This window comes from Pygoscelis adeliae, unplaced genomic scaffold, assembly GCF_000699105.1.
Source record: "Pygoscelis adeliae isolate BGI_AS28 unplaced genomic scaffold, ASM69910v1 Scaffold186, whole genome shotgun sequence".
Taxonomy (NCBI): domain Eukaryota; kingdom Metazoa; phylum Chordata; class Aves; order Sphenisciformes; family Spheniscidae; genus Pygoscelis; species Pygoscelis adeliae.
In genome coordinates, this window is record NW_008825071.1 from 9321239 (window position 1) to 9343205 (window position 21967).

The window sequence follows — 21967 nt, forward strand, 5'->3', positions numbered from 1 at the left end:
TGAGTGAGAAGTTTGTCAGCATCTGTTTTGGGGAGGTTTCTCCACCCACCCCCCCTACCCCCTCGCAAATTGTAATATGATTTTCTGATTAGAATGTTGGGCACCTCAAAACTGGCATTTGTTTCATCTGTCAGTCTCACTATCAAGGTACTCTCTCTTTGTTTCTATAATTGTCTCTTTAGTAATAAAAGTTTTCTATTTTCCTTTATCAGAACTATTACATTTGATATTCTTGTCTGGACATCACTGACGTCCTTTTTATAATGATGTTTTTAGAGATTTTTCAAGTCTGTTCCATCTCTTGTATAAAATTTCATGAGTATCACTTTTTTGACTTTTACCAACTCTTTGGGGATTTCCTAAAGTTTATCATTTTCCTCAATGTAAGACTGATGCCGGTTCTTGAGCAGTTGCCTTGCTCCATGCCAATTCTCATTTCCTTTTCAATAGTGACCATCCTGCCTAATCTTCTAATTGTGGGAGCCTCAGAGACTCTGTTTGGGTTCTGTGACTTCATGTGCCAGGTCTTTCTGTCTTAACCATTTCAAGATACAGGAAAATCTGTTTCCCTTAATCTTCAGATATTACTCCTGTGCTTTGAATGAAGTTGGTAAACCCAATTGGTAGCGATCCTACCTCTTACCTAATTACATATATTCATATATGAGAAAATACGTTATTCTTCTCAGCTACATCTTTATTCATCTTCCACTGCTATTAAATTTACCTGAAACCTTATTCCCTAAATACATTTTTCATACATTACCTATTCCAATTTTAATGGTTTAGCGATGCCAAAGAGCTGTCATATCTTTGAATTCTTCATAAAATGTATTTTATTTTTGTCTTTGATGTTTCTTCAGTGATAAAAGTATATTGTTGATTTGTGCTAATTCTCTTTTAACCTTCGGTTGTAGATTTGTTCACTGATAGGTCAAATCAGATAACTGCTCACAACATCAAATTTCCTTAATTATTTCTCCACAGTATGAGTTTGCTAACTTTAAAAGATTCATTTTCTGCATATTTTACTTCTTTAAAATGTGGTAACACATTTAGACTGTCTGCTCCACTGCGTAATGGAGGACATCTGACACGTACAAGCCCAAAATGTTTCAGGTGGCCACCTTCCAATCTTCTGTTTGAATAGCTGGAGTGGTTTGATTTATCTTTTCCAAAATTCTAAATTTTATTTGGACTTCATGAATAGCTTTGCTTTTAGTGGGATAAAAGATAGTAAGCTGATATCTCTCCTCATACTGATGTGCCGTATTCCTCTTAAGTTTGTCTGAAATGTTTTGGATTGTCCCGTTTAGGGAGTCTACCTTCGGGCAGCAAAGCTACTGCTCGAGTGACTTTGAGAGTTGTGGCTGCGTACAACCTGTCAAAGTCAGAGTCCTTCAGAAACAGGCACCTGAACTCAGACATGTTTAACAGTCCTTCATTTTATTTAAAGTTTTTGACTGTGACAAGATATTCTGTTGTCCCAATAACAACATTGTAAACCATGCTAACTGTAATTTTTAAGGCATCTGCAACTTAGTGACACACTGAAAGTTAAATAGTTCACTGAACTGAACAGAGAGAAACGGGTAAGAGCATCCCTGAGGCAACAGCATCTATTGAATTTGTATTGTTTTAACTTTGTCACTGACAAACTAACAGTCTGCATTGAAAATACCATCTTTTCTCTTCCTGATTTTGCTTATGATGTCCTGTATGTGTACTTCTTTATGTATGTTTGCATCTGAACATTCTTCTTCAAAACTTTTCAAAGAATGTATGTATTAATTACTTCCATTGACCCCAAAGGACTAAACTGATTTTGCCTTTTACAAAGAAATGTTCTTAAATTACTGACAATTCTAGACAAAGGAAACTGTTTCCAAAGTGTTAACAAAAAGTGTGTGAGAACCTGGTTAAGTTGAGGCCATCTTTGTGAAAGGTGAACTAGGAGATTTTAGAGCTGTTTTCCTGGTGATTTTGCTTTTTCTGCCCAGTGTCCGCAACTGCATAGCAGAGTAAGCCTATTCTTCCATTTGGAAGTGAAGCCACAATATTTTGCTCTAAATTATGTTTTATTAGCTGATACATAAGTTAATATTGTATTGTTATGGGCCAATCCTGTGTATTTAAGGGAGACTTTTATATTCTGAACTCACCTGCTGTTTGGGTGTACCTGAGAACAAAACAGATACCTCTCTCAGTCGTTCTGCTACCTTCCAATTAGCTGAGTGAACTGTGCTTGCTCATAAAGATTGATATTGTTTCTGCTGTGATTTCTTTCAATTCAGGTTGCTATCAGAACATATCGTGAATGAGATGAGTCAGTGTGATCTACAGACAGTATTTGTTGTGTGCTATCACTCCGGTGATGCCCATTAACTTAACAGTCATGTCCAGCTCTTTCTCTATATTGTTCCAATTAATTTTTTACACAAAGTAATAATTATTTATACACACTTACTTTGGAAAATTTGCTTCATAATTTCTTTAAACTAATTCTTGCAAGGTAAATTCTCTGTTTCCCAGTGATCCAAGATATATTGCATTGTGTTGATTGAGAACATAATGTAAATTATCACACTTTCATTAGTAAAGCACATTGGATTTCTTTGAAGTTAAGCTCATGGGTTTTGACTTAGTAAGGAAATAGTGTTTCTTATGAGTCTGAAATGTTACCTCTGAAAATTTAATTCTGAAGCTATATAGGGTTGTGTTTTGAGCACATCGCAGTGCTTGTGTCACGCTTTGTTCTGAAATTTTAAGACCATATTGTCACATTTGCCACTGTAGCATGGAGTAAAACTGAAAAACTTTGAAGTTACATAAGAGCTTTGAATCTTTATGGGGAGGGGAGGGTGTATACATGGAATTTTGAACCAAATACTACACCTACTCTTAGAACTGAAAAATTTATTCTTTTTATTCAAATTTGCTTTTTATGCAAATTTTTCTGCTCACAGAAGCGGCAGTTCCCTATACAACCTTTTTTCCATATGGTCAGGTACAAATACTACTCCTTAAGGAAAAAAAAAAAGTGTTAGAGCAGTGACAGTAAAAGTTTTTGACCTACCAGATCTTCCTTTTATAAAGCCATAAATCTGAAGCCTATCTGGAAACATTGTCCAGTACCCTACACCCTCTATGCAGCTGTTAGTCCTGAATGCTATCTGGGGCACAGGTATTAAGTCTGCAGTTGTGAACATCTCTGAATAAGGATGCAGAAGTATAGCTATCATAAGATCACTGCCCAAAATGCTGTTCTGTTTTGATATTTTTCTATTCTGTTCTTAATTTCAAAATCCATCCTTTTAAATATCAAATTAACTTTGTACACCATTAGTCTTTGCTTCCATATCGAGACATTCAAAGCCTATTGTTTTCAGAGGTAGTAATGTCCTACACTTGTAAGCAGAAAGCATCTCTGAAAACTAGAACGTTTGCATTTCATGAGGGATACTGCCACTGAAAAATTCACATTTAGGAATATATAGCAATGTACAGCAAAAACTGTCTGGTGTAAAACTGCAGTGCTTTTTAGTTACAGTAAGAGACATGAATTGTGTTTTAAATGTCTCTGGCTAGCATTCAGGAAAACTGCTTACGGCTGCTAAAACCTTGCCCCAGCTGACCGTGCCGCTCTATGTCTCTTGAATCTGTGGTTCTGATATTTAATTATAACAAGACCTTTTGTAAGTACTGTGTCGATAAGGATGTAGCATATAAGCTGCTGTGTTTTGAATGATCAACTGGTGTGGTATAAGTTGTATTTCATTAGGTACTTTGAAAATGGAGTGGGGATTACGTTAAATTTAGTGCACATCATGCATATGTTGTTAACTGCTGTTTCCTTCACAACCTTGATCCTTCCCATGTAGATGTTTGCAACTGGAAAACATGCGATGATTTCTCACAAAGGAATAGGACAAAAAAAAAATCCAGCCAAATTGTTTGTATAGCTTGTGATATGAGAGAATTATGTCTCTCTTAAATCTGTCAGCTGTTTTGGGGTAACTCTTTCGAGCTCAGCATGTTTTCCTCAAAATCTGCTTTGCTTTAATGTCTGTCTTGCCAGGAGCCATTCTCCTCTCTTTCTCTCTGCTGCAGGAGTTCTTAATATAAAGGATGTTGAACCAAAACCTTGGAATAAAACATCTGGCCCAATGGCAATTTTAGTTCTTCATTTTCTTTCTTGATCCATTCTTGGTTCTGCTTTAGATAGAAATTCTCTGTTAAAGTCTTGCAACTTGTCATACTACTACTCCTTTGACACCTTCTTCTGTTCCCCCCTACCCCACGTTGCTGACTTTGGTCTGTCTTTGAAACGTGCTTGGCCTTCTTTTTGTTGCCAGTTCTAGCTTATTTGTTTTCTAAAACTTCACCTAGCCAGTGTGTTTCTGCAAAGTTATTCACTTCGATCAGATTCATACCTTAAGGGGAAATAATTTAATAAGGAGAGGGCTATTGCTCCCCAACTATTTAATATCCAGCTGAAGTCAGCTGCACAGTCCTTGACTTTTTGAGATGGCGTCTCTGGTCAGCTTTATTTTTGAGATGACATATTCATTGATCGGTCTCTTTTAATGACAGTTATGTTTTTCTGAATTTCTATTCAGTAAGAACTCAGAGAGAGGCGGAGGCTGATATTGATTTTAAGAAGGTGTAGATATGCAGGTAATCCCAGGCTTCTCATATGAAGCAGGTAGAGTGGGACTCAGCATAGTGTTTGTATCTCTGTGGAGGAGAGAATTTGTTTTCTTCATCTTTTATTTGGCAGTTTCTGTTTTCCCATAGCAGGGAAAGCTATGAGTCCTCTTTTCCTGAATTTTAACACTGATCATATTGGCAAGGGATTTTTACCAGTTTGTTGTTCCTGTTGCAGACTCTGCTCTCAAAGTCAATTTCAGAAAATGGCTGTCATAAAGGTAGTGAATTTTAATGATTTTGGGGTGTAACATTTCTCTAGGTGTGGATTGTTTACCAATGCTGTACTTGCATTTTCTTACAAATAAACAGCTGTCATTGGCATTTCTCTCTTGTCCCTTGCCTTGTGTAAGGTCCGTTACCTTTTGCTACTTGCTTACTGGAAAACAAATGAACCCAAACCTGAAAGAAAAATTTAAAAAGCAGATCATTTATCTAAATTCTAGAAATACTTTAAGATATTTTTGTCTCATTGTGCCTGTATTGTTAAATGCTGTCAACACCCCTCTCAAAAAGGATATGTTACAATGGGAAATGTTACTGTGAAGACTAACAGAGATTATCAGAGGTATGACAGATCTGTCACACAAAGGAAATTAAGGACTCTTCAGTCTGGAAAAGTGCTAATTGATAGGGACTAGAACAGAGGTCAATAAAATTGTGAAGAATACGGAGAAGGTGAACAGAGTTGTTACTGGTCTCTCCCAGCATAACAATTAGGGGACATCAAATGGAATTAGCAAGTGGCAGGCTCAGAAGAGAGAGATACTTCTTTTTTCTTTCAAGTGGTTATGATATGGAGGGGTTCAGATTCAAGGGGAGACTCGAGAAGTTAATGGAGGAGAAGTCCATCAGAGGCTACTGGTTACAAAAACACCTCTCTGACAAAATCCAATTGTTGGAAAGAGGAAGGGATTCTGGGGGACTCTACATCTTAAATGCTTCCCTGGGCTTCTGCTGCTGCCCGTTGCAAGCAGTAGACTACTGGCTTAGGCGGACCTTTGGTCTGATCTGTCTTATCTTCAACATCCCTGAAACATTACAGGACTGTAGATTATAGAGGGGCAAAAACACAAGTTCAGAAAGAATTTTTTTTTTTCAATTAGCATTTGTTAATGGAGCACTGCTTGCAATTTTTTCATTTGGTTTCATCATGCCAAAAAGGCATGTTAATTATTTTGTTCTATATGCCTGATTTCTGTGTCAGAATGAAGAGCTAAGTGACTGTCACTGAAACAGACATGGATGGGTCCTCAAAGCCCAAGACATTTAGTATTGGTGATAAGCATTGTGTCAGACTGAGAAAAAGTATGTAATCTCAGCTACTCATGGCTGAGATCCTATTATTTCTGACCATGCCTGACAGCTCTAATGTTAAACAGTGAAGGGTCATAGAAAATTAGTGTAATTTCAATGGCTGCTTTAGTGCAGCAAACATTAAGTCAGTTCCCAGGAACAGTTCCCTGGTGCAACCCTTAATAAATTCAAACTTTTATTTTTAGTGATGACCTTTAGTAATGCGAGCCTTGATCCATTGAGATGCTGTTCACTTTTGATGCATCTCCAAATCCCTTTTTTATGCATTTTAAATCAACACACGCTTATTCTGAATTTATGCGTGTGGATAGACGGAGAGATGTAATTTAAACACATCTGTTCAAATATGCATTTCAGATCAACTTGGTGCCGGTTCTCATAATACGGCTGAGTTTTTGACGGGTATTATATCCCTAAAGTACACAGCAGATGGTATTTATTAGAGATTGAATGGAAATGAAGTTTAAGGATGTTGAGCTTTTTGTCTTAAGTCGCTCATTTTTTAATCATAAAACAATAATGATCTGAAGTTATAAATCTGAATGAAGTTCTGTAAAATGTTTCATATTTATGGGAAGAGTAGAACACCTTACGTTTGAATAAAGTTAGTCCAAGCCTTAACTGTTTGGTTTTTTAAGAAAATTGATAATGGGAAGTATTATAATGTTTCTTATAAAACATTTGGGCTGCATCTAGTAGGAACTCTAGCAACCTTCACTGTAATTGTTTAGAGAGAGTAAAACTGTGTGTACTCTTTCCTCCTCAGGCAGTGAGTCATGCTAATTATGAAATATACTTTTTAAATTCCCCGACAAGGACAGACCCAGTTCCTACTCGCACGGAGTCCTCCATACCTATACCTTCTCAAGTTGAGTTCTGGAAATCACGTCTCCTAGCTGCCTCCAGATGTCGTTCAGCCCAGTTTCTGAAAGAGCCCTTCTGGGGGCAGGAGGTGGGCTTGGAAAAGAACAGTCATAAAAAATACCCATTCTCACTCTCAGTTAAACTCTGAGAGCTGTTAGATTGTGCGTCTTGATTACAGCTACTATTCTACATCCTTTGTAAGGTGACTTGCATCAAAACCACTAATTACTCCAGAGTTCAAAACCAACCTCTTAAGCTGCACATGCAAATCAGTTGAAAGTTGCTGCAGATCATAAAGCTCGGGTGTAATGTGTTCCCTGTGGGAATCACCACCATGAGCAGCCTTCAGTGCTCTGTAAGGTGTGGAATGCAAAAAGCAGAATGCATGCAGTGACTCTGTAGCTGTCAGGCCAGGCTTAATATGTAGTTTCTGCTACCCTTGAAATCTGAAGTGTTCCACTATGAATCACCTCCAAATTAAATGGTAGGATTTATGGTCTTGCCAGTTATTCTCCCATGTGTGTATGTGTATACACCCTTCAGGGAAATCTGCAAGCATACTCTGAAGAAATACTCTGGGGGTTTCTCTGTGGTCATGTCTGGGTTTTGTTTGTCTGTTTTGTTATTTTTAAAAAAAAACCCAATAAATATATAAAAAATACGTCATTACAATTTCTTTGTCTGGTTTGTTGTGTCTTAGGCATCTGTTTCAGAGGGAGAGGATCCAAGCTGTGAAAACAATTTAGAAAAAAAAGAAAGTCTTAAAATTATGTAGTTTACACACATAAACAAAATATGACTTAAATGTCTGCTAGTGTTCAGTGTTTCAATACTGGAGTGAAAGTAAACAAGTGATTTGACTTATAAATGAGTTATAGACTTTTACAAGCAATAACAACATGAAGTTATTTTCACTTTAATGCAGGCAAACTCTGAGGTGAAGGAGAACTGATTTGTGAGACAACCTGGAGTTGTCTGAGGCAGTAATAGAGAACATTTTAAAATATTTGAAATAATGCAATTGCTTTGCACTGAGAACATGTACATGAATAAAAGATGTTAGCTGGTGTCCTGCCAGGGTGGAATCTCGTGCTATTGTATTTAATAGAAATATATACACCATAAACAGGTCTAAATTTGATAAAAGTAATCAAAACAGAAGGTCTGAATAACTAATATGCAGCACAGTTTAAAAATAATGACGTTTAAGCATGATAGTTCATTAAATAAACTTTTTTCTTGAACTGAATATAAGCAGCTTTCTTTTTTAGAGAGTGAGGCCACAGTTTTCACCCATTTCTCTCAGTATGTGATTGTATCTGACACTATTGGATGTAGTATACATTTAGGTTTTTTCCAATACAGTTTATTACACATTTAATAGAAATTCAATCAAAATGCAGTAAATTCATCTTTTCAATTGGTTCGATCTGAGGGACAGTTTGATAGAAGCAAACATAAGGTCCCTCAGACTTAAACAAAGCTTGAAGTCAAAGATATTAATACTAACTATAGAAGAGTGGAAATGGATACTACTTTTACATTATTTATTTCGTTGAGGTCTGACTCCCTGGCCGTGTTCACTCCAATATCTTGCCATCTCTCTGTTCTTTCAGATGGTATTGCAGTCTGTGAAATGTCTGTCCTGTCTTGCCATTTACACTACTATTGCTAAATTTTGTAGTAGTATTTTAAATATCTTTCTTGAGAAGTCATGATTGGATCTTCCCTACTTATCCTACATTCAGTTGCAAAATCTCCCACTATTTGTCCTGGTAATTTCGATTAATTATATGTCTAGAGCAACTGAACACTGGAAAAGGAAATGGCAGCATTAAATAGCATTTCATATAAGAACTAATAACATAAGTTCCATGGTGAACTTGATAGTACTGCTTGTTTTCTTACATCATTTTCTTAAATATTAATGTTCATGATATATATAGCTGCATTTGGATAAGCAGTCTTACCAAATGATAGTTTATATCTAGCTGTAAGGCTCGGTCTGTTATCATTTAAAAGGCTTCACAGAGAAATGTTAGTGAAATGTCTATTGTCATTGAACCGAGGTACTTTACAGTTTCACTCCTTGTGTAAATCAGTTGAGAAATTGATATGAGGGTTTAAAAGAGCTCTTTTTTCTGCCACAGAGTTTTTAAACTTGTACATCCTGGACTACTTTTAAATGCATATGGAAAAGATTACTAAGAAAAACATTGTCAGTGGATATCCATTTATTAGAAATCTGTTCATCCATTGCATAATTTAGGGTAAATCATAAACTGAAAAAGATGGAAAAACCCCTGCTTCAGAAATTGTGTTCAAGTTTACACCCCTAACTCCAGACACTTAAATTAGGAGTGTATTGTGCTGTGCTCCATTCATAGTCCATGGACAGAAAGAGAAGTGCAGGAGGATTTCAGATCAGAAGTAGGCTGAATCCCTTTCTAAAAGTGTGGGGATCTTCCCATGGCTTAATTCTCAGGGTAGTCTCCATATAGTCAAGAGAGAGGCAGGGTGAAGTTTCATGTTGTTACTAGCCTTTGAAAGAGGCAGTGCTTCCAGCTGAGCAGTCTGTTTCTCTTGCGCTAGCTCCAGCTCGTGTGACTTCTCAGTGAGCAATTCAAGTTTAAGTCAGAAATCCCACAAGACTAGGCCTTGTAGAGAAAAAAAGAAAGGGGGGGGGGGGGGGGGGCTTTTAGGGCTTCTGGAGGACTGTGTGTGGTCATGGGGAAGATGCAAACATCTCCTTCAGCTCCAACACAGAATGGCGCGTTGAGATGCCTGTTAGGTTCTGTAAATATGCTTGAAAGACCAACTCTCAGATACCTTCAAATTATTTCATCCATTAACTTCATTTCATTTGCAGGTTCCCTAAACGGGCATATACTGCAAAAAGGTTATAAAATGTAAAATAACGTATGAAGTTGAAATAACATTTCAAAGACTGGTTTTATTTTTGTAAGAATTCCACTTTTCTTCTAACATTTTTTCAATGCGAATTTCTAATTTATTAATCAAGAAGTTGCTGGGTCATCACATTTTTTGTTTTGACCTTAATTAGTCTAGATTTCCCAGGCAGTTCTTGTACCCTTCTGTAAGAACATATAGTGTTTTAAATTTAATCATATAGCTGTTTATTCTAATCCAGTATTTTGTTTTACTGGGAGGGTGGAGGTGGAGGATCTTCGTTAAGAGTGAGTTGGTGGCTTTAAGTCATTGCTGGATTTAGATGTTAATTGCTGAGAGGGAGGTGGGAAGAATATGTGATCAGGCAAAAGAATTTCAGGTGGTCACATGAGTAGGTGAAGGTGCTGATGAATTTTAGCTCCTTTACATTTCTTCTCTGAGCATGGATTTGGTTTATAATGGTTATTGCTAATGGCAATGTTTTCTGTAACTAAAGCCACATGAAATGATCCATGTAATGCCCGAATCCTACCAAGTTTCACACTTTTGCTGCTGGTTTTCTTAGACATCTTGCTCCGTGAAAGTAGGGGGGGAGGTTTACTGTTTTATTTTTGGCAGCTTGACATTTTTATCTCTTTGCTAAATCAAATGGCCAGGGATTTTGCATTTCACTGCCAACTTTCTTTCCATCAAGAGTTCTCTAACTTCCCTCCGTTGGTGAACTGGTCTGTGGTAACTGTCACTGTAATATCTGCTATGCTTTCCTGTTACTGCTAGTCCAGTTTCTGTTTTCTCTAACATTGGTAACAAAGTCCCCTGGGCAGAAAAGAGCAGGAAACTTGTCACTATGAGTATATGCCTGCACTGCTTGCTGGTTAGTAATACGCACCAGAGATACCTGAGCAAACAGAGCTCCAGGAACTGCCTAGCTGTAGTAGCACAGAGCTCACCTCAGACCGATTTATTGTTCCGGGCTTGTTTAGAGCTAACTCAGATACCTGTGAGCTGTGAGGAGGCTATTCTCAGGGCAGCAGTTACCCACAGCACATTCTTTACTTACTCATGACTTCAGTTCTTGGCATCAGCCACTCCTTTGGGAGGTAGAACAGTTTTTTTTCTCTGACCCAAGAGGCTGACTTGGTTCCTCTTCAGGTAGAGGGTAGGATGTTGCATTTCTTCTGTGTCCTGTCAAACACATTTGTTCCTCCTTTCTGAGAGGTTTTGGACATCTGCCTTCTCAGTACTTGTTCGTGATCATTTCTAGGTGTGCTGGTCCATACAGCATCACACTAAAATGGACCCTTCTTTACTGTAAGATGAAGTAGTTGCTTCTTTTTGAATTGTCAGAACTGCCCGAGATGATGGTGTTTGTATTGCTAGTCTGGTTCAGGATGACAGAGCATAAATCTGCTTGAGTAGATGGAAGGGATTTATCTATGTAAAGGGACATAAAGGAGAGAATGTTGAGGAACCCTAAGTATTAGGACTGTATTATCTTACACATGGCATTGATGATTCCTCAAATTCATCTTTTTCTGAAATTCCGCAATTTTATTGTAAAATGTTCCAATTGAGAGTCGACTCAGGACTCTGTTTTTTCTTGGTTTCTAAAGTTGAGTGAATGGAGATGATAGTATGTCTTCAGAGAAAATATCTTGCAAGATTTATGATTGTCAGATAAAATGATTGCACACAATCTTTCTAGGTGTTTGTCGGGATTATGAGGGTTTAAAATGGCTGGCAAAGTTTAAGTCATTTTATGCTCAGAAGTATTGAAACAGACTGACCACCTCCATTAGCTAGGCTGTAAGGAGCATCGAGACTTCTGTATGTTTGAAGCAACTTTCTGCTTTTTTAAAATCGTTTTCTCTTTCATAAGGACCACTGTGTATTCTTGGTTCACTGAACAATGTGTTGTGGAGCTTCTCTACTGACCCTAGAAAACATTTGCTGCAATTGAATTTTTAGACTTACTGTAAATGCCTTTATGTAATAAATGTTACAAAATGCTTACTGGGGATGTTCAGTTTTTTCTTTGTTTACTTCAGAATAGATAAACTGCATTTCATTTCAAAAAACAATTTAGTATTGGCCGATGCACAAGAAATTGGTTCTTGTGTAATTTTGCATTGTATTTCATAGCTGGGACAATTTTTTAAACATCATCTGAATCTACGCAATAAGGAATTTTGTGCTGCTTCCTTTCAGACTGTCAGAGCAAAGGTCGCTTTAATTTTCAAGTGTATATGTGTTTTATATTTTTTCTGCAATTATATCTTTTTTCCTCTTTTTTCATTAAGAAATGATGTTTCGCATGTGGAACTAATTGTACTTATTTTTGTTCGTCAGTGCTTTGAGAAAGGCTAAGAGCTTGATTTTTGTCAGTAACTGGATTTTATTCTGAGTGAAATCTCATGCTGTTCTCCCATTTTAAAACTACTTTTTAAACAATATAATTGACAGTGGTATAAAAATGCACTATGCAATGTCATATTTTAGGCAGTCATACTGGATTGAACTGTAATTAATTGCTGTTGCTGAATACACTGTGGTCCTTATTCTCTTTTCATACCCTAGCTTTTCTTTGTGAGTAATAATTCCATCCAGGAAGAAATCTAATTACTAAGATAATTAACACCTTATCACCAAATGGAGTTCAGACATTTGTAGAGTTTATGAATTTTTAAAATATGTAATTTCCTTTTAACTGAATGACAACTGGTGTTATGGAGAAAAAGAGCATATTTTATTGTATCTAGCTTGATTGGACCTTATAATTCGCGTTGCTATAGAAACAACCAAACCTTTATAAACGATGGTATTACTACTACCATTGGTAATAAATGCTTTGACTGTTGCCAATAGTGTCATTAAAATGGTTAAAATAACTTCATTATAATGGTTTTGTCAAATGTAATGAATGTTCTGAGAAATGGCAGCTGATGTTATGTGATACTGATTTATAAAGTAATGTACTTTTTCTTTCATAAGCTTACTATTAGTGCATAAGATATTTGCGATGTGAACAAAATCATGTTGCAGAATACAGTGCTCCTCTGTTAACTCAGTCCTTAAAGCTAATGGATTTTATTGCTACTTGATATCAAGCAGGACTTCATATCTAGCAGTTTGTCAGTCTTAAGTAAGCAATGGTAATTGAGGCTGTTTAGCCAACAGCTCTGGGGATTTTTGCTGTTCTGTGCAATATTCAGCTTGTGTTTCCCACTTACGATTATTGAACGAAGTCCTTGAAAATGTTCGGTTTTATACTGGTTTTGATTTGGCATTCAAATGCCATGCTTTAACTTTATCTCATAGATGGAGTCTGAATTCATGAACTCAAAAAGCAATTGAAAGAATTCAGTTTCTTTTGTGGGGATTTTTCATAAGGAAAAGGTGAAAGAAGATTCTAATAACACAATGTCTAATAAATTCCTGTGCAGCTAACTATATATGCAGACACATGTAAAAAGGAGGCTAAGACATTTGCTTTAATATAACCTCATTGCCAGTACTTAAATAAAAAATTGATTTCTTTTAAGGTAAAAAAAAAAGTCACAAAAGATATTTACTACCATATACTGCTTGTATGAAGGCCACTGTGGTGAATATAAGCTATGCATGCTCTAATATTGCACCTAATCAAATTACTAAGAAGAATATTCTCTGCTTCCCCTTTCCTGGGTCTTTTGCCAACAGACTCTCCTGTTCCAGTAGAGCTCATTGCTGCAGGAAGTTTTTCTTTCAGCTATTCAAACTCAAGTTTCTTCACCCACTGTAACCACAGCATTATTTTGTCTGTGGTGATGTACTGTCTAATAAGAAATGATAGTTCTCTTTGGCCATTCAAGTGCTTTATAAATGTCATTTGGATTACATGTGTTTGTATTTACGGTTCTGCTGTCTCTTGTCCTGATGAGGGGAAGAGAAGCCTTCCAGCCATTTCTTTAGGTTGGAGATAGTCTTGAAAACCCCTTCTTAAGCTCAGGTGTGAGCTTTGCTTGTGGCAGTGGTCTTTACGCCATCCACCCCTAAAAGAATCTGTCTCAGCTGTTCTCTTGCCTATAGCCTACTTAAGAACTGTAGAATTATTTAGATTGGAAGGGACCTCTGGAAGTCATCTCATCTATTCCCACCGCCTTGAAACAGGGCCAGCTTTAAGTGAGATACCACCAATATCTTTACAGGGTTCTTACTTTTCCTCATAAATCATATTTTCTCCAGTTCATTGCTGTTACTGATAGTGTAGAACCAGCTCTGTGTTGTAGAAACAGTCTCATCTGTGTCAGTAGGGAGCACCGAGCACTTCTGAGCACTATACATTTCTGCCTCTCTGCAGAAGAGGTTTATCATTATTCCCACTTTACACAGACAGGCTGAATACAAAACAGTGGTGTAGTTTCCCAGTTTCTCATAGGGCAGTGGTCATCTAGCTGGCTAGCGTCAGATTTGGAAAACTGAGTTGATATCTCCTGGGTCCCATAGAGTGCTCTGTAAATACCATGCAGTAATCTCTTGGTTGTAGGACTCATTTTTCTGGGCCATGTCACAGAATGACAGAAGGGTTGAGGTTGGAAGGGATCTCTGGAGGTCATTTTGTCCAACCCCCCCTGCTCAAGCAGGGCCACCTAGAACCAATTCCCCAGGACCGTGTCCAGACAGTTTTTGAATATCTCCAAGGAGGGAGACTCCACAACCTCCCTGGGCAACACGTGCCACTGCTCAGTCACCCTCATTAAAAAAGTGTTTCCTGATGAGGAGCACACCACCTGAGCCCCCATGCCCTTGACTACTGCCCCCCAGAGCTCTGTAGTCACTTTTAATACTGCCCAGGTTTCCACTCGCAGTATCATTTGTGCCCATGTGAAATAACAGCAGGGAGTAGTCGTCAGAGGGCCAGATGAGCCCCACAATGTCCTGGATCCTGGCCCCTGGCAGACAGCAAACCTCTCTAGATGGTTCATTGGCTCAACAGATGGGTGCCTGTGTCCCCCACAGCAGGGAGTCACCCATTACGATGACTCGCCGCTTCTTCCTGGTAATCTTGCGTGGTTTAGGGGTTAGGTCGACCAGATACTTTGCTTGTCGGCACATCTGGCTCCTCTTCAACTTTGAGGGTGATGAACTTATTTTGCAGTTGTAAGTCCTTAGGTGGGGCAAGATTCCTTCCTCTTGGTGTCAGAAGTCACCAGCTTCCATCCTTCCCCTTCTCCAGAGGTTTTGCTTCCCTTGGTAGTGGGGGTTGATACTACCTGCTGCTCTATTGCAGATGGGGCTGAGGCTCTTCAAGCTGTTGAGTTGCAAAGAAGATCCTGTCTATCTCCCTTTCATCTTTGATGCTGTGCAGCCTGTTCACTTCCTTCCATAACTCCTCCACTTGGAGGCACAGCTCCTCCAAGACAGCACAGCTACTGCAGGACAGAGGGCCATCTCTCCTGGCATCAGAGAGAGTCCCCAGGGACTCCCTGCAGCCTGGGACTTGGAGGGCTGCATCCACCATCTGAAGCTCAGTCTGGGTGCAAGCCTCGACCCTAGCAGGGACAGCTACCCCAACATCTACTTGGGAGAATACTCAGTGACGTGTTATCACCATGTCCAAGACTGTTACTGTGGCACAGCTTCAACTGAGGGTCCCTTACTCCACCCCCTTCCGCGCGCCCTGCTGTGCTAACTGCTGCATCTGTTGGCTGCCTCTGTTAGCTGCGCTCTCTTAAGCTGCAGTGTGTAAGGGTTCTGCATATTCAGTCCAAAGGGAACAGTTAGGAAATGTTGACCTTGCTAAATAACAAGAGAGCTCAGTGCCTGTGCATTTGTAAATGTAAGTATTTTGTTTTCCTTTTAAAGCAAGGCATAGGCTGATTTTATGGAGTACTGAGTTAGAAATTAACTCATGACTAAGAGATGTCTTATTGGCTCCAAAGCCAATTTTGTTCAAAATTGCCGTTTTCTATGGCATGCCAGTCCCCTCCTTTGAATATCCTGTTCTACTTGGATAGCAGCATTATAATATGTTAAATAGTTTACAAATTCTAGTGGCTAAGTCTCAGAAGTTATAAATTTTGTGGATTAAGCAATTGGAATTCGAGAAATTTACAAGCTCTGCTGTTCACCTATAATTTTGAATGAAGGAGGAGTTGGTCCAGATGTTTCCACTCTTCTGTCACAATCCTAATCTAGTATCTGCTGCAATATCTTTCTTCTGTTCTGTGTGCTCTCGGCTGAGTACCAAATGCATTTTTCATTACCAAGCAATGGTATTAAAATCTCACTATTTTTTTTCCGAAGATCTTTTTAGGTCTCAATTTCTGTAGATAAAATTGAAGAGTTATAAGTCTATGTACACTAGTTTTTAAGGGAACAAGATTTTTACATGTCCTTAGTTCAGTGTTCCTTTCTACTTTCTTTACAGAGTGCCTGGAATAACAATTGCTACAGACATCATCTGTGGTTTTCCAGGAGAGACAGATGAAGACTTTCAAGAAACAATGAAACTTGTAGAACAGTACAGGTTTCCGAGCTTGTTTATTAATCAATTTTACCCACGCCCAGGAACCCCAGCTGCAAAAATGCATCAAGTTCCAGCTGCAGTGGTAAGATCCATTTTCTTGTGCCACTGTACACGGTGTACTCAGATGTCTTTAAATAGATAAAGCACGTACGTGAAAATGAAAGTTTTCTGCAGAACTATGCTACAATTCAATTAAAGAGTTTTTTCAGTCCAGTAAGTTAAATGACTGTTGAATTGCCTTTAGAGGTTAGCTAGATCACTGAATGCATTTTCAGATACAAATTACTGTTCAGATTGTTAGGAAGGGTAAAATAGTGGTTATACTGAAGTCATGTCTTTCTATCAAGTTTTGGCTGAATGAGTACCAAGAGTGGTGGCTGATTGATAACGCATATTAATTTTTTTCCATTTTAAGACTTTGTGACTCCAGCAATCTCAAGCTTATTGTGAATAATTATGCAAAGTATTAATAATAGAGCAATGATAATCTTTGATTTATGTGTTAAATATCAAATTCACAGGCAACTTCTTCTCGAGACTCTCCTTATACACTGCTTATAAACTCTGCTTCCTTCAGCCTGCATGTTAAAGGCCATTGATGAAACTGGCATTTAATATTTCCGTTTTCAGGTGTTTTCTTTCTTTCTTTCTTTCTATTTTTGACTGTGTGTAACCCTTCCTGACTTACCAACATTCTCATCTCAGATTCCCATGAGGAAAACAGCCTGTTTTGATATAGAAGGTAGATGGCTATTGACTGTATTTTGATAGATGTAAATAGCTATTTATAAGCAATAAAAACAGCAATCACATCTGAAGGTGTGGTTTGATTTATTTTTAAAAAATTGAATTTGCAGTTTTTGTAATCTGAATCTCAAGAAAGTATACAAGACTGATGCCTGATTAAAATAATTATTATCTCATTATTATGGGTGGAAATAACATTTATATTTCCTTTCAGTGTAAGAATGAAAGTCAGCCAACAATGTAAATCGGTTTAAATAAAAAATGTCTCTTTCAATTTATGTATCCTGGTACACTAACACAAAATCAAAAGTACATATTGGTACTTGTATACCTTCGCTTATACATCTGAAAGCTAAACAAAGTATTTCTGCTTACTCTCAGTATATACAACAAATTCCATAGGATGTGTCAGCTGCTGAAAACATAAAATGAGATTATATTTGTCTTCTTCATTTTATTGTTTAGAGAAGTACACCTTGAGCAATGACTGCTCATTTATTGTAGGCTATCTCATAATGGGAAATACCGAGTTTTCAAATATAAATAGCTGCTGTTGACATAGTCTACTTGGTGTAAGCAGCTCACACTGTTGAGTTATTTTTATTAGTTTCGAATGCTTTCTACAAACTTTTGTAAATGAAAAAAATGCAGAAATGTAATTTTTGGAAGCTAGGAAGCTTAAAAATCAAAACGATTTATGGTTCTGTTTTGCATTCTTTCATCCACAGGTTTGTAAGCGCGCTATTTTCACAGGAGGTGCAAAGAGCTTAGGTTAATTTACCCTCTTCTGTTTAACTGGGTGCCATGGGAAGACAATATGTGAAGAGCTAAATTATTAAAAGAATATTAGCTGTTCTGTGGTTAGGAGTGTTACTTGGAAAATGATGTCATTTTAACCCAGTTTTACATTCTGTCGTCTTATTTGTAGCACTAGTACTTACTGCTTTCAGTGAACTAGAACCTTCAAAGAAGATGGGGCCTCTAATCCAGGGCTGATGAAAATCTGTAATTAACAGATTTTGTTTCTCCCTTTTTTTTTCCCCCCTGTAGTCCTTCAAAAATCCTGTGTTATGAGATGCTTTGCTCTTTTATCTCTTTGTAGAAATGGAGAGTAACTAGTCAAACAGAGCAGGAAGAGCTTGTGCTAAATCTCTTATGTTTTATATTCACATTACTTCTGGACAGAAGCTGATGGTCTTTCCTGCATTACCAAGAATGGACAGGCATTTCATTTGTCGCTCCTTGCCTAGAGTAACTTATGTATGTTTCTCTGCTAGGAGAAGGAAGTAGCACGTTACCATCCACATCATGCACTCTTACCCCTTCATCCTTTAATAAAATATCATTCATGTCATCTTACTGCTAATGAAATTATTTTATTGCATTTGCATAAATAGCACATAAAGTGACATCGAACTGTTACGTGCAAGCATCTGAGTGTACATGTGGTACATTGTATTACCAGCCTGAACTTGTGAGCTAGTGCTTTTACAGGATGTTCATAGCATTATCCTCTGCAATGGATATGTTGGTAGGATCTCTTTCTGTGAAAAGAATTTTGGCTGTATTATTTAACTACAGATGCTGAACCAGTGAGCAAGTTATTTGACAGTTGTTATTCTTGTCTTTTTTCCTAAAGACTGGGTGTATTTGCTATGTTATTTCAGTTTTGCAATACTTCTGCAATGGACAGATCTACTGCTATTTGAAAACTGCTCCGCTTTAGTGAGTTCTACTTCTCCAACTCTGGTTCAAGACACCTTCAGTGATTCTGCCCAAGTATCACAGCTGCAGTAATAATGTATTTGCCTTGTCAGTTCCTTTTAAGTTAGCTCTTTTTAGGAAGACCTTATAACTTTTAGGGACAGTCTGTGGAGTATTAAGCATAGTAACATCTAGTGCTTTCAAATTTTTAGTGGATAGTTTTGATGGAAGTTGTAAATATAGTTGCCTTTTTGGAGAAAACCCTCATTTGAGTTTATCTTAATAGAAAAAAAAAAAATCAGTAGGTCAACATGGAATCTTTCTTTCACATAGATAATTTATCTTTGAAAGCCTTTCAGGCACTGATATTTTTCTAAAAGGGCAGATGACACTAATCCAGATGGACAGATCTGCCACCATAAATTCAGAAAAGACAGTTAAGGCTGCAGGCCTTTCTTGTTTCTCCTGGAGAAAAAATGTCCATGGAGAATCAGACATCTGTCTAAATGGTTTCATCATTTCATAACCATCAATTAGATTATGCTTACCATAAATGCTGTCTCCAGTTTAGAGAAAAGTTAGAGCACGGTTAAGCAAAACTAAACATGATTTTTTTTTATAAGCAATTGCAGTGATGCTGAGTCATATACATGAAAAATGAGTCAAGATTTTGTTCAGAACTTAAATGCTACCGCAAAATTCTGTTTTTCTTGGCTTTTACCCCCATTTTATCCAGCTACTGCTAAATGCATTGTTTCAGAGATTAGTCTGGATGCTTGTTATCTTCAGTGGGCTGTCTAGAAGATTCTCACTCTGAAGTGTGTTAACTGTGAAATGCTATTTTGTAGATTATTGTTGTTGGTTTGGATCTGTATTTCTCCATTTCCTTATTGCATTCAATCGTAAAAGTGATAGTGCTGATAGTTGCGTAACTCAAATTACAGATTCTAGTCAGATAAATATTTTAATAAGCAATGTAAGAGAACATGATTTAGATGTGTCTGATAGGGATTTTATATTTAGCGGCATTGCAAAGGATCAGGATGCTTTAATTCTAAGTGTAAAAATTACTCTTTTTCTCTAAAATTAAGGATCTGTAACACCTTATATTCTTGATAATTTTAATTTCTCCAGCCTTTATATTTTCAAGGTAGCTGTTACTTGTCTGGGCTCTTGCAAGGAGATTTCTCTCTCTGTCCTTGAGATTTGATCCATCACAATTTCTGAAAGCATTAGGGGACATCATCATCTCAGGATCAGCTTGATTTCCATCACATGGAAACAACGTGAGGAAATAGCCATTTTGAAAATAGGTATCATAGTAAGGTACAATTAGGTTCATCTCTGCTGAGAATAGTAGGTGCCAGCTGTTTTGAGAGCAGTTATGTGACTGCAGCTTCATGATTACACTACCCTCAACAGCAGTGTGCATTCCAGTCTTTCTATATGTATTTTCAATAGTGTAAGCAATTCAGTTTCAATTATTAGTGTAATTACTAGTTTTTCAAAAAAATCATTGTGATGTCTACATAAAAGACTATATATTCACTTTCTCTTATATTCTCTTTCCTTCTCTCTTTCTATATATCATCAAATAATCATCTTGCTCCCAGCTAGAAAATTTTATGTCAGTCAACTACTGAACCTTTCCTTTAATTCCTCTGAATAGTGTCTCCTTAAATTTTTCTCTCTGTATTAGTTGTATTAAGCACTGTGCTTACTATACTGAGGTGAATAACCAAGTTACAAACTTCATAACTGAACTACTATTTCAATACTCAAAAATCATTTGCTTCAGAAATAGAGGTAGGTACAGGATATTTTCTCTTATGGTGTATAGTTAAAGTCTTCCAGTACATGAAGGGAATCGTGGGCATGCCATGTCCATGGTGGACAAAGATGTGAGACCTTGTCTCACATCTGAAAGTGTCTACCCAGTCTCCAAAAGCTCAGTTTTCAGCAGCCTTCATCCCAAGCAGTACTTAACCTAGGCTAGCAGTTGCTTTTGGTTCAAGGGTAGCCAGGCCTATATTCTGTTTCTCCTCTGTAGGGACGTGCCTTGTCCATCCAACCACGCTGCAGGTGGTTTGCCCCTCTGCCATCCATCCGCCCTCAAATATTGTGTCCAGGCAAGACTCCTCTTGAATCTAAAACCTCATCCATCTATATACTGGGCATTTTATCTGTTAAATATACCCAACATTACTAGGGAAAAAAAAATAATCTATGATCAGACATTGTATCCCACTCCATTTAATCAAACCATCACGTAGATCTGTCACTGTATTTACCAATTGTAAGAGCAGTGCACAATGTGCTAGGAGACTTTTTTCTATAAGGATAGCGTAATGCCATATGCACCTTCTCAGTGTTGTCTGCCAGACAAGTTGTGCTTGACCATTTCTGTGGCAGCAAACCAACCATCTTGTATTTTATGCCTTTATTCTATGATGGCTACTTAGTTTTCTTAGACTGTTTTGCTTTTGCTTCCCTCTAAGAGGTCTCCAAGAAGTTTCCTGACACCCTTTCATGACTGAGTGGCTGCAGATACCCCATATCTCTCTTCACCGATTAAAATTCTGCAAGGCACTCCAACCAGCATGACAGCAACTGGAATAGCATTGCTTGTGCAAGGGACACCTTTTGCTCTGTTCACAACTCTAAAGGAAAGGGAGCACAGCTGAACCTTGCAGTTGTACCATCAAAGAAAAGGCTAGTAAGCTCCCCGTTGAGCAGATGATAAGGAGAGATGACAATTGAGGGCTGCTCTTGCCTTTGAGCATGTGTTTCAGGAATTAGTGGATAGTGATGTGGCACAGTGTGCCTAGGGAAGCCAGGGTCGGAGCTAGGGCAAGGAAAGAATTCATCTGCTCTCTGGGATGGATTCAGAAGATGGAGTTTCATGTACTCTGTGATATGTGAGAGAACCAATTGTACTGTTAAGCACTTGCAGGTGAGAGAGCGGAACTTCGGATGGTGTTGATTAGTTAATGTGATTCAAATGCCCAGAAAGGAAGGGACCATCTCCCTTGTTTCTAATACTCACAGGCATAGCAGAATCAGTAATACTTCTTGCCTTAGCTTAATGGTGGCCAATCCAAAGACCATACAATGGGAATACGTAGGGATATTCTGCTTCTGAAATTAAGAAAGAGAGCTGGGAAGATCAGGAGGTGGGAGAAAAGGAAAGAAAAGTGAGTAGGAAAAGGA

The 21967-nt window shown here is 37.8% G+C and overlaps 1 protein-coding gene across 1 annotated transcript in view; it reads left to right on the forward strand.

Moving 5' to 3' along the window:
* The window catches only part of CDKAL1 (CDK5 regulatory subunit associated protein 1-like 1), a 436847-nt gene that overhangs the window by 308061 nt on the left and 106819 nt on the right, over window positions 1–21967 (forward strand). Inside the window, exon 11 of the mRNA XM_009326510.1 lies at window positions 16208–16388. Within this exon, the coding sequence (XP_009324785.1) occupies window positions 16208–16388 (181 nt within the window). The remainder of the gene's footprint in view (window positions 1–16207; window positions 16389–21967) is intronic.